Source organism: Scleropages formosus, chromosome 11 (genome assembly GCF_900964775.1).
Source record: "Scleropages formosus chromosome 11, fSclFor1.1, whole genome shotgun sequence".
NCBI classification, from domain to species: domain Eukaryota; kingdom Metazoa; phylum Chordata; class Actinopteri; order Osteoglossiformes; family Osteoglossidae; genus Scleropages; species Scleropages formosus.
The window spans coordinates 16,347,313-16,361,892 of NC_041816.1; the positions used below are offsets into that span (position 1 = coordinate 16,347,313).

The following is a 14,580-nucleotide window of genomic DNA, read 5'->3' on the forward strand; positions in this document are numbered from 1 at the left end:
CATGTTACCATTTTAATACATTTCTTATTAAATGTTTAATTCACAACACATTCATCTTTCCATTTAAATTAAACTTTTGAGTTGCAGGCAAAAACTCATGACCACATTTTACAAGATATAAGGAAAATATAGCTGTAAATCCCAAAATGTAGAATATTTTTCAATATGCTGAGAACTGTGGATTTAAGAGTGCACTGAACCAGGTGGATCTAAATAAAGCAGCTGTAACTAAAATACAGTGAACCTCAAGTCAATTCCATTGCATTGAATATAACAAGAAAAACACAGGTAATGTTACAATCAGGTGCAGTTTATGTCTGTGCTTAAGATGAAGTGGTCCAAATATTAAAAAAAATAAGGAAAAAAAATATATTCAGAGACAGAAGTAGGTTTTATCCACCAATGGGAGGGGGAAAAAAAAAAAAAAAAAAAAAGCATATTAGCAAGTTTATATTTTCTGACACAGCCAAAAATCATTTTATAAATATTAAGCAACAATCTCCAGAATATAAAAAAAACCACTTGCAAAGCTCAGAGTGTAAGGGGACAGAAACATTCAGCACGTTAATGTCATCTTGATTCATACACAGTTCTGAGTCAAATTGTGCGCTCAAATATGAAGTTACGTTTATGTTGGAGGACCCCAGATACAGACATCAGCAGCATCTCAGTCCATATCTTGCACTCTTCGGCAGATTTCATTTGTAAATTCTGAGCATTTAGAGTTTCCGCCAAGATCTTTGGTTAAAACCTAGAAGAAGAAATTAAGTGAATGAGCTTTACTGTCAGCAACACTGTAGCACAGCAGTGCCTGGGCTAATCATGGGGAAGGTTCAAATCCAGTTTAGTCTCTGCAGAGTTTGCATGTTGTCCCAATACCTCCATAGACTTCCTCTGGATGCTCCAGTTTCCTCCCAGTCCAAAGACATGCAACGTAGGTTTATTAGTCACTAATTTGCCCGCAGTACGTGAATGAGTGCATCTTTCTAACAGACTGAAATCCTGTCCATGGTGGACCTAATTTGCCTTGAGCCCTGTACTTTCATAATAGGTTCTGACTAACACAACCCTGACTTGGACAAATGGTCAAGGATGACTTTTCGCTATATACATGTAAAGGTGTAATGTTGTTGTGCTGGTCACCAAGCACGACAGATAGCCAGCCCACCTTTTTGTCCCGGATGGTGTCAAAACAGGCCATCTCAATCTTCTTTGCGTATCCATGAAGCCCCATGTGTCTAAGCATCATTACAGCACTGAGCAAAAGAGCTGTGGGATTAGCAAGATCTTTTCCTGCTATGTCTGGAGCTGTTCCATGGACCTAGAAGAAATGTCAGCCAGAAAAAAGTCATTCAGAGTAAATATGAGCTAAATGCTGAAAATGTGAAATACAAAAATTCAGAAGGCTATATGAAATTCAAGACTTCTGAGGATGTCTCACATAAAGAAGACTAAGGGCTTTTTTTCCCCAGAAGAACTGACTTAAAAGAAAAGAACACTGGGTAATGTGTTACTTGTAGCACACACTGACATACCGATTCAAATATAGCAACACCATTAGCTCCAATGTTGCCACTTGGAGTGACTCCCAGACCTCCAATCAGACCAGCACAGAGGTCACTGGAAAACAAATATCCATTTGTTGCATGTCAATTATTCTATGGCTCATTAAAGATTCCATTGATACTTGTTAGGAATATCCAAATAAATATCTTGCCTTAATAAATGATTAAACAGTAACATTAAACATTTGCATGGGTGATATTTTAGATTGAGTATAACAGGTTTGATCAATAATATGTTCAAACTCTTATGCCAAAATAGAAATTAATACTTTCACTAACCTTAAGATATCACCATATAGATTTGGCATTACAAGCACATCAAACTGTGTGGGATCTTGTACCATCTAAAAGGAAAACAATAAGTTACAGAAACCAAGAAATATGTAACCCAATGCAGATCTAGCAACTGTAAAACATACATTTAGACACACTGTGTCCAGGTACATTTCTGTGAATTTAATGTCCTTGTAGTTTTCAGCCACCTCCCGGCACTTGCGCAAGAACAGTCCATCAGACATGCGCCTGCAATTTATAATAATAATAAAAAAAAAAAAAAAAAAAGAATTGTTCAACTTTCTCAGTATAGTTCAGAGATGCACCTTGCAGCTTTAGTTTATCAGCAATTCTACATGTTATTCACTGTAAAGCTTTTTAAAATTTCATATTCAGAGTTCAATTATATTCAGAGTTATCAATAATTATGAATACTACATTTTAAAATTTTACTTACATAATGTTTGCTTTGTGAACTGCTGTAACACTTATCCTTTGGTTGTTTCTGGCATATTCAAAAGCATACTCAGCGATACGCTTGCTTGCTTTCTCTGTGATGAGTTTTATACTCTGTACAACTCCATTAACAATCTGAAAAAAGACAGGATTTGTAGATTTAAAGTAAAACTGCATTACTAGAAACACTTGAGTGAACAGAAAAGGTCTGACAAAAGGAAGTTAAAAAAAACCATAGAAAATCAGTATCAATCCAATTATACACTTTGTTAGTGAAAATACACCATACATTATTGCTGACTAAATCAAGAATGTGAAGAGCTCAAAAAAGGAAGACTATAAGGAGAGTTGGTAGTGTAGTAGTTACAACTGCTGCCTTTAGACCTAGAAGTCACAGGTTGCATTCTCACCTCCAGCTGTAATACCCTTGAGCAAGGTACTTACCTAGCTGTATAAATGGGTAAATAATTGTAGGTACCTTAACATTGTAAGTTGCTTTGGAGAAAAGCATATGCTAACAAAGGTAAAGTGGATTTGGACTATTCATGTTTGCTTCCAGAAAACAATGTCCATATATTAGTAAGGAAAACTGTACCTTTATACAGGGTGGGGCAGTGGTGTCACACTGCCCTTATAGAAAAGGGGGGGGGGGGGGAAAAAAAAAAAAAACTACCCAGCAGCTCATCTGTATAAACAGGATATTTAAATATTGAGGAAAAATATACAGGTGTACCATTAAGGACAGACAAGGCCACATAGGCCAGAAAGAGGTGATCTTTGTTCTTCTGGGGAATAGTACAAGTTTCTATCACATAGGTATTTGTTAAATGAAGCTCTAGTACAAACGCAAAGATTATAAATCTAAGGGTTTGATCATCAGCACAGATCTCTGCCCAATCAGTTTTATTTTATTTTAATTTAATTTGGGGCAGGGCGTCATAAAATGGCATGAAAATTTCATAGTGAACAGCATAAAACATGTTGGATGTTTCACTTTACTCATAAGACAGAAGAATTTGGGTGTGGCATTTACAAGATGAGAATAAAGGCATTTTTATTTTGGCTTTCAAAGTATTTGCAATATACATGTATTATTAAAATATCTAACAATAGAGAACAAAAATAAATGTACGCTTATTCCTTATAACTCAGGTACCCATTTCTTTGTCTCTGAAAGAGTATGTGATATTATTGTGATGCTGAACTATGGTTACTGGCTTGTGAGGTACATACCACATGCTCAATGCCACTGTACTCTCCCTCTGTGTTTTCTCGGATGGTTACCAAGTTCACGTCATCATAGGGGGTCTTGTAACCCTCAATGGAGGCACAAGGACGCACGTTGGCATAAAGGTCAAAGGTCTTTCTCAGCAACAGGTTCATCGAGGGGTGACCAGCAGCAATAGGTGTCTTCAAAGGTCCTATATGTTAAAGAGGCACAGAACATTAAATCCCAAAAGCATGGTCCCTATTGCTAAACATTGTGATTATGGTGTGGAGTGCATAAGTACCTTTCAGTCCAATTTTGCTTTTGTCCATGGATTCTTTTGCTTCAGGTGGAATCATCCACCTACCACTTGGTCCTTTGATAGCAGTAACACTTCTCTCTTCCCACTGTATGGGAGCCTTGGTAGAAACAGAAAAGAGTGAAAACATCAGCACCATCTCTCCAGCCAGTTCTTGCAGGTTCTAAGACTTATTTAACACACACACACACACACACAAAAAAAAAAAAAAAAAAAAAACCAACAACAAACCCTCCACACACACATCCCATCTTTTTTTTTTTTTTTTATTAGCAAGACCCTTGCTAAAGGCTATTACAGCCAGAAACAGAACTGATACCTGCAACCTTTGGATCCAAAGGCAGGAGCTCTAACCACTACACTATCTGCTGCCCCACTGCATAAAATGGTATTTCTACAAAACACTGATCTCTGATTAAGTCATACCATACTTGTCATAACCAAATGTGAAATTCCAAAAGCAGAAGCTACTATCATTACAGAATCAATTTATGCAAGATTTCATCAAGCCTGACTACATAATCATACATATGAGTTTAGAAAGCAAATGACTACAAGTTCCGCATTAAAATAAAAAGCCCAGACTCCAGTACAGAGCAGTGACCAACTTCTGGAGAAAACATCTGTACTGTGAGAAGCTTACTTTAGCAGCTTCAAAAATTTTCATGACAGCAGTAGAAATTTCAGGACCAATTCCATCACCAGGGATTAACGTTACAGTCTGTACCTATAATGCAAACAAAAACATGATTATCTCAACAGATGAAGTAGCTTGACTAATTTAGTTAGGAAAAAAGCTTATCAAAATAAACAGTAAGAATATAAAAAATTACACTAAATGGTTTATGAAAGACTTCAGCACTCCAGAGAGCATTTAGATTACTACAAATCTTACTTTTACAGCATTTTGACATCATGACATAAGATTAACTAATGTTACAGAGGCAAATGCTTTAACAGCACTACTTACACCCTGGGTAAAATTCCTTGTCCATGGGGCCTTGCTCTTTACAGTCCCCATGAGCACAGACAGCTTTGGAACAAAAACATGAAAACAACCAATGGTGTTAATATGAGACACACTGCACTTATGCTTAATTGCATATACGGTCAGTTACGTGTCTGTTGAACATGACTGATTGCTTAGAGAGGCCAAACTTCTCCATGGCGATCATGAAAATGACGAGACAGGACTTTTTCAAGCAGCCCAACTTTTTCAGGTAACCCAATTTAGTTTAAAAAAAAAAAAAAACAGTATAGGGACAGCTTTTCAATTTTGTTCAATTTCACAGTTTCAAAAAAAAAAAAAAAAAAAAAAAAAAAAAATTCACAGAACAGACTGTTCACAATACTCTTATACATGCATATTATTGCAAAGGACTATAGGTAGCGTAACAGTTTTTTATGTGTTTTCGTGGTCTGACAAGGTTACTTCGCCAAGGGCAGGTTACCTGGGAATCAACGGTTTTCTGTATAGAGGAGGTCTTTCTAACCAAAGTTAGAGTACTACACAATAATGACAGAAAACATAAAAAGACTGGGAGAACAAGCTCCAGACCACCATGACCCTGCACCAAACATGTGGTTACTGACAATGTGTGTATATATGTATGTAGACAGATACACTGACTGGGGCACTGACTGAAGCACTGGTACAAAAACACTTAAGTCATACAAGGTAAATAGCATCCCACACTAAAATTACCACTTAAAAAGAAGAAAAACCTGACAGTGACAAGCCAATTCACATTCGCCTGAATTTCACGTTTAACACGAAGCAAGCACTCAGATGGCTACCAACTAGGAACACAATATATAACTGGAAATTATGTACTAGTGACTAATAGGCTAATATTAGGTCATTAGACTGGACACTGATATGATAGTAAAATTCTGTGTTTTGCCGTAAGAGAACTTGAGTTTAAAATTAAACGAGTCGCCCTGGACTGGGATTTACTAGCAAAAGCTGCTCGAGTTGAGAGCTTATTAAAAGCACCCAACTAGTTTCACTGGCCGATTCATTGTGTGAAAATGACACCGTTAAAGTCCTGTCTTTACCGGTATTACTGTGGTTTGGGCCGGAACCAGAGCCGCCTCGTCAACTCGGACAAGAAACTGGTGCGGACTGGCTCCTCCGTCGGCGGCACGTTCCGTACTGCTTCAAACACGTCGAAACCCACCCTTTTCTCCTTTCCGCCGTGAATGTCTCTTTCTCACTCTGCATATTACATATATAATATATACACACACATATATATATCTCATACACCTTTGCCAGCTAACGCGACTTCCTCGCTGAGCTACTTCAGCGTAACACGCGCGCTGCAGCTGGCTGCTGGGGCTGCGCGCGGATGAAGGACACGAGACGAGGCCTCCCTCGCGCAATCTGCTGCACTTCCCAACGGCAACGCCTTCGCGTTCCTGCATCAAGTGAGCCAACTGTGGCCAGTGTGTGTCTGTTTTTTTTATGGAACACGGATGAATCCCGTCGCCGCGTTGCGCTCGTCACTGTCACACCTACACCTACCATTGACCTCCACGCGCCTCCAGCCATTTCGACGAGCCACCGCGTTCAGTCCTGCGCTCTCGAGCAGACGAGGAAGCAGCCGCGGTTCAGCCAATGAGTGGTTGCCAGGCATTCTTACTGAATCCCCCTTCTCGGAAACTTAACCATTTAGACCCCTCACAGCTCAGGTATAAAATAATCACGTGGTACACCTTACAGGACTTATTTCAATTAAGAATTTTTCTAAAAAAAAAACGGACATAATCGAGGAAGCGTTTATGTCTTAACCCAGGGTTGCCAGAACATTTAACAAAATCCACCTCTCTAATGTCTCACTGTTTAACCCACACGTTCAACCCCTCTGTTCTCATCAGTTTAAAGACTGCAGCCCAAGTATTAAATGATGATTATGAGGCCGCGTTTATTCCCCAGACCCTCATCTCCAAGTTTTACGACGAGATTCATATATGATTATAAGCCGGTACAGATTTTGTACATCAGACACTTGTGACAGGTACGGGAAAGAGCAGGTCATTATAACACGCGGAAGTGCTGACGCTGAATCTTCCACTCGTTCCGTTCCCTGAACGCGTTACTTAACCGCCAGATGGTCGCGTAGCGCGGATTAGACGGCGGCTTCAGCCCCTAAACTCGTTCCGCAGGTGCACGAGAAAGAGCCGTGTTAACCTTTCGTATCGTTTAGTTTGTGCACTGACTAAAAACATTTTATTTTCAACCCATTTGTAATGATTTCCCCTTACATTTCATTTAGCAGACGCTTGTCAGTGACGCACATCAGAAATATACGAATTGTGCACCGAGAGAGAAGTTGCAGACGAGTGATTCTTAAGTGAAGTTAGTTTCTTTCCACCATATGAACCAATCTTCATCACACGAGTAGCTGCCATAAAAGTCAGGAATAGACGATCCTTTATTTAACCCCCCCCCCCAAAAAAAAAGTGTGTGGCGGGTCTGGGGTTCAAGTCCTGCATGGGGTGCGCGGCGGCTCCCTGATTTTCTCTGCATTTTCCACCCACAAATGTAGAAGGACCTGGCAACCCACCTGTTCCTCTCTTGACTTGCCTTGAAAACCACGTGAGTGGTCGCTATGGGTCCAGGTTGACATTTACATTTATTTATTTAGCAGACACTTTTCTCCAAAGCATCTTCCAATGAACTCTATGTAGTGTTATTGGCCCACACACCAAGGCTTATTCACCGTGGTGACTTACACTGCTAGATACACTACTTACACTGGGTCACTTATCCATACATCAGTGCAACACACACACAGGATTGATTCGGCACCTTGCGTGCAAAAAAAATGTAAAGGGCTAACTAATATAAAGCAGGGGAAGACTTAACTCGTCCCACCCCTGGTTTTCATGATCTTACCATCCCGTTATCTTGTCACTGCCCAACCTGGACAGGTATTTATTATTCCATTGATTTTTACTTCTTTGTTCCTCAACATTGCATGTCTTGGCACTGATCTACTCACTTTACACTACTTTTTGAGGAGCATAAAACACTGAGGCATCATGTGATGTTTGCTTCCTTTAAGTCTCCTGAGGAAATCATTTAGAAGCGTACCGATGCTATTACAGAAATGTGCAACAGACACCAATCCAGAGTTCAGTAAGAAGCAAAATAAAGTAACCAACTATAACCTGCAGAACAGTTCAAAACAACACAAGGGCAGCATTATGAGTACTACTAGAAGTCTAAAATGATTCACCATGTTTAACAGATAAGATTGTGTTCTTTAGAATGGACATTTCTCAAATCATTGCAGAAAAAAAAAACTTGATTGGTACATTATCAATGATGTAGAAAATTACTTGAATACCCTCAAAAGGCATAGACTTGGGACAGTCCAAAGTAGAGTTTTGTTCTTTTTCCCCATCTTCAGTCTAAGATTATTTAGGTACATTATTCATGTATGTTTTCCTGTTTCTGTGTTACATTTTGGACACAGACAAAGCAATCATTTTACTTTTTCAGTAAAACAATGTCCCATACAATTACAGAATGACTGTTGAAATCATGGTGTTATTCCTGCAAATGTAATTTGCAAGGTACATACTTGTCAGCATCTCTGCAATGGCGCCTAGTTTTATTATGTACTTATAGGAATTGCATTTGATAACACAAAGATAAAAAATACAGTTGCTTCTATTTTTTTTTTTCCCCTGCCTGAATGGGTCTTTTTTCATAAACACACCCAAGACCTGTTTAATGGCAGTTTAAAACTATTTGTAATCACTGAATCATTACAAGAAAAACTTATGCATTCCTTTAACATATTTAGATGCATATTTTCTCATTCATGTCATAGACAATCATGGTTCCTGTGTAATTAGCTAATTCAGCTATTAGCATCTGCAAGTAATAAAAGCACAAAGACCACAAAATGTATATAAGACAATGAAAACCTTTGTAAATCTATTTTGATACAAACAGGTCAGCTGCATATACGTCTGGTAAAAGCATGGTTTTGTCAATAGCAGCATCATGTGTGTCCTATTTAATGACATATACATGCATTGCTTAATGCATGTATATAATATCCTGAGATGAAAATGGGTTCTTAGGTGTGCAACTATGGGATTTCACTGAAACCTTTAAACAAGACACTGACTCAGTTCCGAAATACAGACTGACATCACAGGCCACAAGGATAAAGCAAGGATTCTGGTACTGATGCTGTATCAAGAATACAGACTGTTACACAAAATGTTTCACAGAATCCACTTTAAAATACAATGAATGTTCTAGTAAAAGCACTAAATGGCATATGGTGCGATTCATTTCTGGTCTTCAAACAGCATACTCTTTTGGCATGTTCTTAATGCTCAGATTCCGTTCAGTTTGAGAAATTACATGAGCTGCTCTATTATTCAGGAGTCTGCATTCATGTAAAATATCTGTGGAGAGAAAATAACCGTTTTCATCACGTTAGCAGATCAAAATTTAATTCATTGCTGAAATGTGATACATACCACCCAATAATAAATCTGTAAATCTCCAAATTTTTGTATGGTTCATTTTCTGACAAATAAACCCATTCTTAATACTGATATTAGTTATCAGTCAACATATGACATCAGTATTCAATGTAATGAATAGTTCTCCATTATGAAAAAAGGTGATGCAAGGTTTGTTGTATCAGCACAATGAAAACTTACCACTGAACTGTTTATAGGCTTCTTCAATTATTGTATTGCTGGAAGTCTTTATATCAAGAAAGCCATCTTCAATCCATGGCTTGCAGTCAGGCAGTTCAGGAAGTGGTCCATTTCTATATATCCCTGCTGATGGAGAGGAGCAGTATTTAACAGTGATGTTTCCATTAGAGAAAATCCCTAGGTTATCCAGAGAATTAATATAGTTTTTATGTTGTATACTTTGGAAGGTAAAAGAGATGAAAAAACAGAAATTTTACATAACACAATGTGCCAAAATGTAGTACATTTGTTTGTATTCTATACATTTATCAAAATAAGAATTTCATGGCTATGTTTACTTTTAATACACAAAATTAAGATTGTTAGTATATATAATGAGTATCTAGACACAAGCTGCAATAAAACAGTAAGCAAATTCCTCTTCAGCAAACTCAAGTCTTTGTATGTAATACCTTTTATTATATCATCAATATCTTTGCATAGCTGATATAGATCACTCCCTCTTCCAACAACTCGTTCTCCTAGGCAAGAACAAATGAAATACATAAACCAAAGACCTGAAACAGAAATTATGGTAAAATTTTTACTCATGCTTGGGTCCGAAGACCTGGCTCTAGATAAGCCCACTCAGTACACTTTGCAGTCCATTAAACATTTAGTTAGCTCCGCTATCACAGGTGGCAGATAATTATCCATTAAAATGGATCACACTAAGGGTATGATAATCATACCACAAGCATACTAAAGAAATGTCTTAGTTACAGTGGGTGTAATTTTCAAAGAGATGTATCAAAAGTACATTAAAAATAAAAGCACAACCACACCTTATCATCATCAGTCTTCAAAATCCAAGATATGCAAATAGCCTCAACAACATGACACTGTACTGGGGGGAGAATCAGCTCTTGATAAAATACTTACCATCCAACACTTTGATGTTTGGGAACATTTCAAGGAGTATGTTTCTATATGAAGAATTCTTACATACTGAAAAAAAAAAATAATAGAATTTAAGTAATCCAACTAAAGAATACATAAATTGGCATCCATTTCACACTTAATGCAACATTGTATTAAAATACAGGTATGTGCCGCTTTACGACGTTTCGGGCAGCGACGGACCACATATACGACAGTGGTCCCATAAAAATATAATGGACTGAAAAATTCCTATCAAAGAGCGACATCGTAGCCATCGTATGGGTCATAACGCGATGCATCGTTCACACGTTTTAAGCATGTTTTGTAAACAAACCAACTGCGCTGCCAAACATATGAAAGTATACGATTTTTTGTATAGTACATGATAACTGCTACTGATTTATGTATTTACTGTACAGTAGGTTTCGTTATTTTACAGTGTACTCTTTCTACTTAAAGTTCCGTTGTGTAAGAGTACTGTACACTCCATGGTCGTCATTAAGTGGCGCATACCTGTATATACATTACCTGGATTGGAATAATCATATGTGTTGTCCTTAAGTCGAATGCTCTCCAGTTTTCTTAATGACTTAAGGCAGTATAAGTTTTCAATGCTGTAAAAAATAAAAATGTTTCACCTTCATAACATATCAAATGTAAAGTACTGCTTTACCTTTAAAGAAATACTGCATCATAGAGACATGTTTTCAATATCTCAGCCTAAATATTTGTCCAATAACAGACAAAAACATTGACACATTGCACAATGAACATTTTTTTTTTTTTTTTTTTTAAATTTCAGGTCAAATAAATTTAAAAAAAAAAAATCTCATGTCAAGATGAGTACGCAATCAAATGCTAAGTCACTTTTAGAAACAAATCTGATTAATTTTAGAACATCGACTACTTTTTTGATGTACAGTAACTGAAGTTATGAGAAAAGTCCACAACATGAAACAAGTGCAAGTATATGGTATATTTTGGGCTCCTTTTTACATGGAGAAACGCTAATTCCTCTGTGTAGTAGCAAAATTAATCACATGATATGAGACAGAATGGTGAAAGACCACAATATAATCATGTAGTTCAACTGTCTGTTGACCTTCCAGTCTTGTTTAAATGCTTAATATCAAGTCTAACAGATCAGCCTATCATTCTTACCTGCTAATTAGGTTTCCAGCCACATTCAGGGTCTGAATACTATCACAGCTGCAAATGGGCTCTGAAATTTAGTATAAATGAGTTATATTTATTGCAAATTCTCCAATCTCAGGTTTTCCACATACAGATTTCCATGACTGCTGACCTCCCTATTAGATTTTGCACAGTATCAATCAAGCTGAGTCATATATTAATATGAATAAAGCCAACCATAACTCACGGGTTCCACGAATACCTTTATTCTACCATTCAAATTTTAGATAAGAGCCCTACAAACACAAATTTAGGACTGTACTGTGTGCAGTAAAATACTGCAAGAATAAACTGAATTTTAAATACAGATTTTTTTCCAATGAGATTATTCACATCAAAACTTTTCATTGGCAATGCAAGACCATACTTTTAGATATTAATATAAATACTACTAGTATATTTGTGCATGTGCCCCTTGCCTAAACTTGTAATTCGGTTGGCAGATAAATTCAGGACTAGAAGACGTCTCAGAGAAGACAGGGGTGCCAAATTTGTGATGTTATTTCCAGAAAGGTCCAGTCTCTCCAGGTTTGTGCATTCGCCTATGCATCCCAGGTCACAGATACCTGTTGAACACAGACACACACTTTTGATATTCCAGTATCACGCAGAGTAACATTGTTGCGCAAGTAAGGTGTTGATGATGATGATGATGAAAATCGTACCGAGACTCCTGAGTTTAAGGAATAAAACTGACTCGAGGTCGAACTCCCCCGTCCTGGACTTCAGGAGCACCGGGGTTATTTTTGCAAATTCTGTTTCTGAAAGATACAACAGATGCGGATTCGTAGTCGCTTTTATAAGCATAAATTAGATCTTCGCTTAGGGAAAAAAAAAAAAAAAAGAAAAAGTGACGAAGACTATCAAATAGCGACACTTTTCGGTCCTCCAGCAGCAGCAGCAGCCGACACCATGATACGTAAGGGTTAAAACGAAAGAAGACACACAGTACCTATAATTAATTAATAAAATTAATAGTAAGCAGTTTCTTGTCTTACACACCGTGAACGCTTCGCGCGAAGTTAATCATGATCATCGGTATTTATAGCCGTTTTTTGTAATACGACGTGCAAATGGAAATGCAACCCCGGCTGCCTGCACAACATTTTTCGCTTTTTTTCCCCCACCACCAGTGCGGACTTAAGTCAATTTAATTTAAGAGCGTCGTCACTGAAACATTGCCTAAAACAAACGGTCAAGCATCGCCACACATCGTCGCTGGTCACCGATCTCTCCGCTTTTGTTTTGGTCCCGAACTGAACTCGGTCGGCCGGGAAGCCAAGCTGCGACTACTAGTCTAGACTAGTCTAGGTCCGGCGACAAAACAGCAAAAAACGAAATGAACGAACGAACGAATGCGTCTTCGACATGATGTGTCGAGCAAGCGAGCCTTGCTTTCTTACCCTGCTCTTTCTCTCTCTTGGTCTCCATCTTAGCTGGTGTTAGTGCAGCTGATTATTTATTATTTGTTGTGCTCAGACGGTCGTCCGTCCGTCCATCCCATCCACTTACGAACAGACTCGGGCGGAAACCGCAGCCATTGGAGTGTCTACCAGCGCACGACCTCAGTCTTACTCACTATGCTTCTAACTGGAAGTTGTATTTTTGTACATCTTACAACTACCGTTTGACCAAACCGGATATTTACACATTGGCGCATCTACGAACGTTTGTTACTATAATATCGTCAAGGATACATGTCAATTAGGCGTAAAGCGAGACGCCGTCGTGCTGCGAGGTTTTGCAGCAGCTCCTTCTAAGTACGGCAAGCGTGTCGCGTCCCCTGTAACTAGGATACGACGCGCGATGCGCGCGTGGAAGTGTCTCCCAGAACTGATTTGGGATCCGAGTCTCACCCAGCGAAGTCACTGGAAAACGTTAGGATCTACATGGTCAAATTGATCTCCTGTTTGACTTAAAGTTTAAACAGCCGAAGTGTTATCGTGTTTGAACTCTCGCAAAACAGCCACACTTTTTTACAGCCTAACATTACCTAAGATTAAAATGCATCTGGTAAACTTTAATATCAAATCCCACGATTGCAATGTAATCAAATGTTCACTGCTGCACTACATGATAATAATCTGGCCCGTGACTTCTTCGTACTGCACATCATCTTTATTCTTATCTAAAAATAAGTGGGTACACTATTTGTTACACTGAGATATGCTGATGTGATAATTTTATTGCTTGTATATGTGCCCTGACTAAAGGTGCACAGAATTTTCAGTCTATCGACGTTATTTTCTCCCATACATACTACCAACTCAGCTGGTGCAATTCGTATACTCCACGAATCAAATTAGTCCAGCTAAGAGGAGGAAGCTGTACTGTACCTGTGAACTGAATGTGAATACAATACATAGTACACAGTACAGTAGCCTACAGTATAATGGGCAGCTGATAGCCTAGTATTTAAGAGGTGCTGCTTTTGAATCCGAAGGTTGTCAGTTCTAATCTCGCTTGCTGCTGTTGTACCGTGGTGCAACGTATTTATCCTCAATTGCTCCCGTAAAATTAGTGTAATTTGAGAAAACTGTGAGCGTGGAGTATTACAATACTACCTAATGAGTGTTACTTTTGTGCCCATTATGCAAGTGGCTGTAATATACAGTATCAGTAAAAAAACTGACACACTAATGGGTAAAATCATGCTAAATAGACCCAAATGGCATTTGTTTTCGTTATAAACCTCCTGAAAATTCAACAGTTCATTTTGTCTATACTAGGGCACGTGTACATCATGTATATTTCCCAAATTGTACATGCAGTAATGCTGATTTCTCACTCTTAATATCGTAATAAAGAGCACTGTAGCAGTAGGGAGAGTCGAACCTAGAACCCTTAGGTTGCAAGGCATTAGCTCTAAGCACCACGCCACCTGCTGTCCGCACTGCAGTGCTACAGTAGCGTGCTTTTCCTTGTTCTGGGGCTAAAGGTGGGTGGAAGAG

At 38.3% G+C, this 14,580-nt stretch overlaps 2 protein-coding genes across 3 annotated transcripts; both read right to left on the reverse strand.

Annotated features, from left to right (window-relative positions):
• Positions 1-147: 147 nt before the first annotated feature.
• Positions 148-6,374, reverse strand: idh3a (isocitrate dehydrogenase (NAD(+)) 3 catalytic subunit alpha). The gene is made up of 11 exons (XM_018763916.2): positions 6,348-6,374; positions 4,791-4,853; positions 4,464-4,547; positions 3,806-3,920; positions 3,528-3,715; positions 2,296-2,429; positions 1,985-2,087; positions 1,845-1,909; positions 1,536-1,620; positions 1,169-1,321; positions 148-751 (listed from the first exon to the last, which is right to left on the reverse strand). Exons 1-11 carry the CDS (start codon positions 6,372-6,374, stop codon positions 668-670), a joined length of 1,101 nt encoding a protein of 366 aa, XP_018619432.1. The 3' UTR covers positions 148-667.
• Positions 6,375-8,408: 2,034 nt separating this feature from the next.
• lrrc61 (leucine rich repeat containing 61) lies at positions 8,409-13,375 on the reverse strand. Of its 2 annotated transcripts, XM_018763382.2 has the most exons (9): positions 13,033-13,375; positions 12,295-12,390; positions 12,049-12,195; positions 11,597-11,657; positions 10,964-11,049; positions 10,436-10,501; positions 9,967-10,035; positions 9,515-9,640; positions 8,410-9,253 (listed from the first exon to the last, which is right to left on the reverse strand). In XM_018763382.2, exons 1-9 carry the CDS (start codon positions 13,058-13,060, stop codon positions 9,147-9,149), a joined length of 786 nt encoding a protein of 261 aa, XP_018618898.1. In that variant the 5' UTR covers positions 13,061-13,375; the 3' UTR covers positions 8,410-9,146. The 2 variants fall into 2 exon arrangements, with proteins under 2 accessions (XP_018618899.1, XP_018618898.1); XM_018763383.2 differs by lacking the exon at positions 12,295-12,390 and having other exon boundaries at positions 8,409-9,253.
• Positions 13,376-14,580: the final 1,205 nt, after the last annotated feature.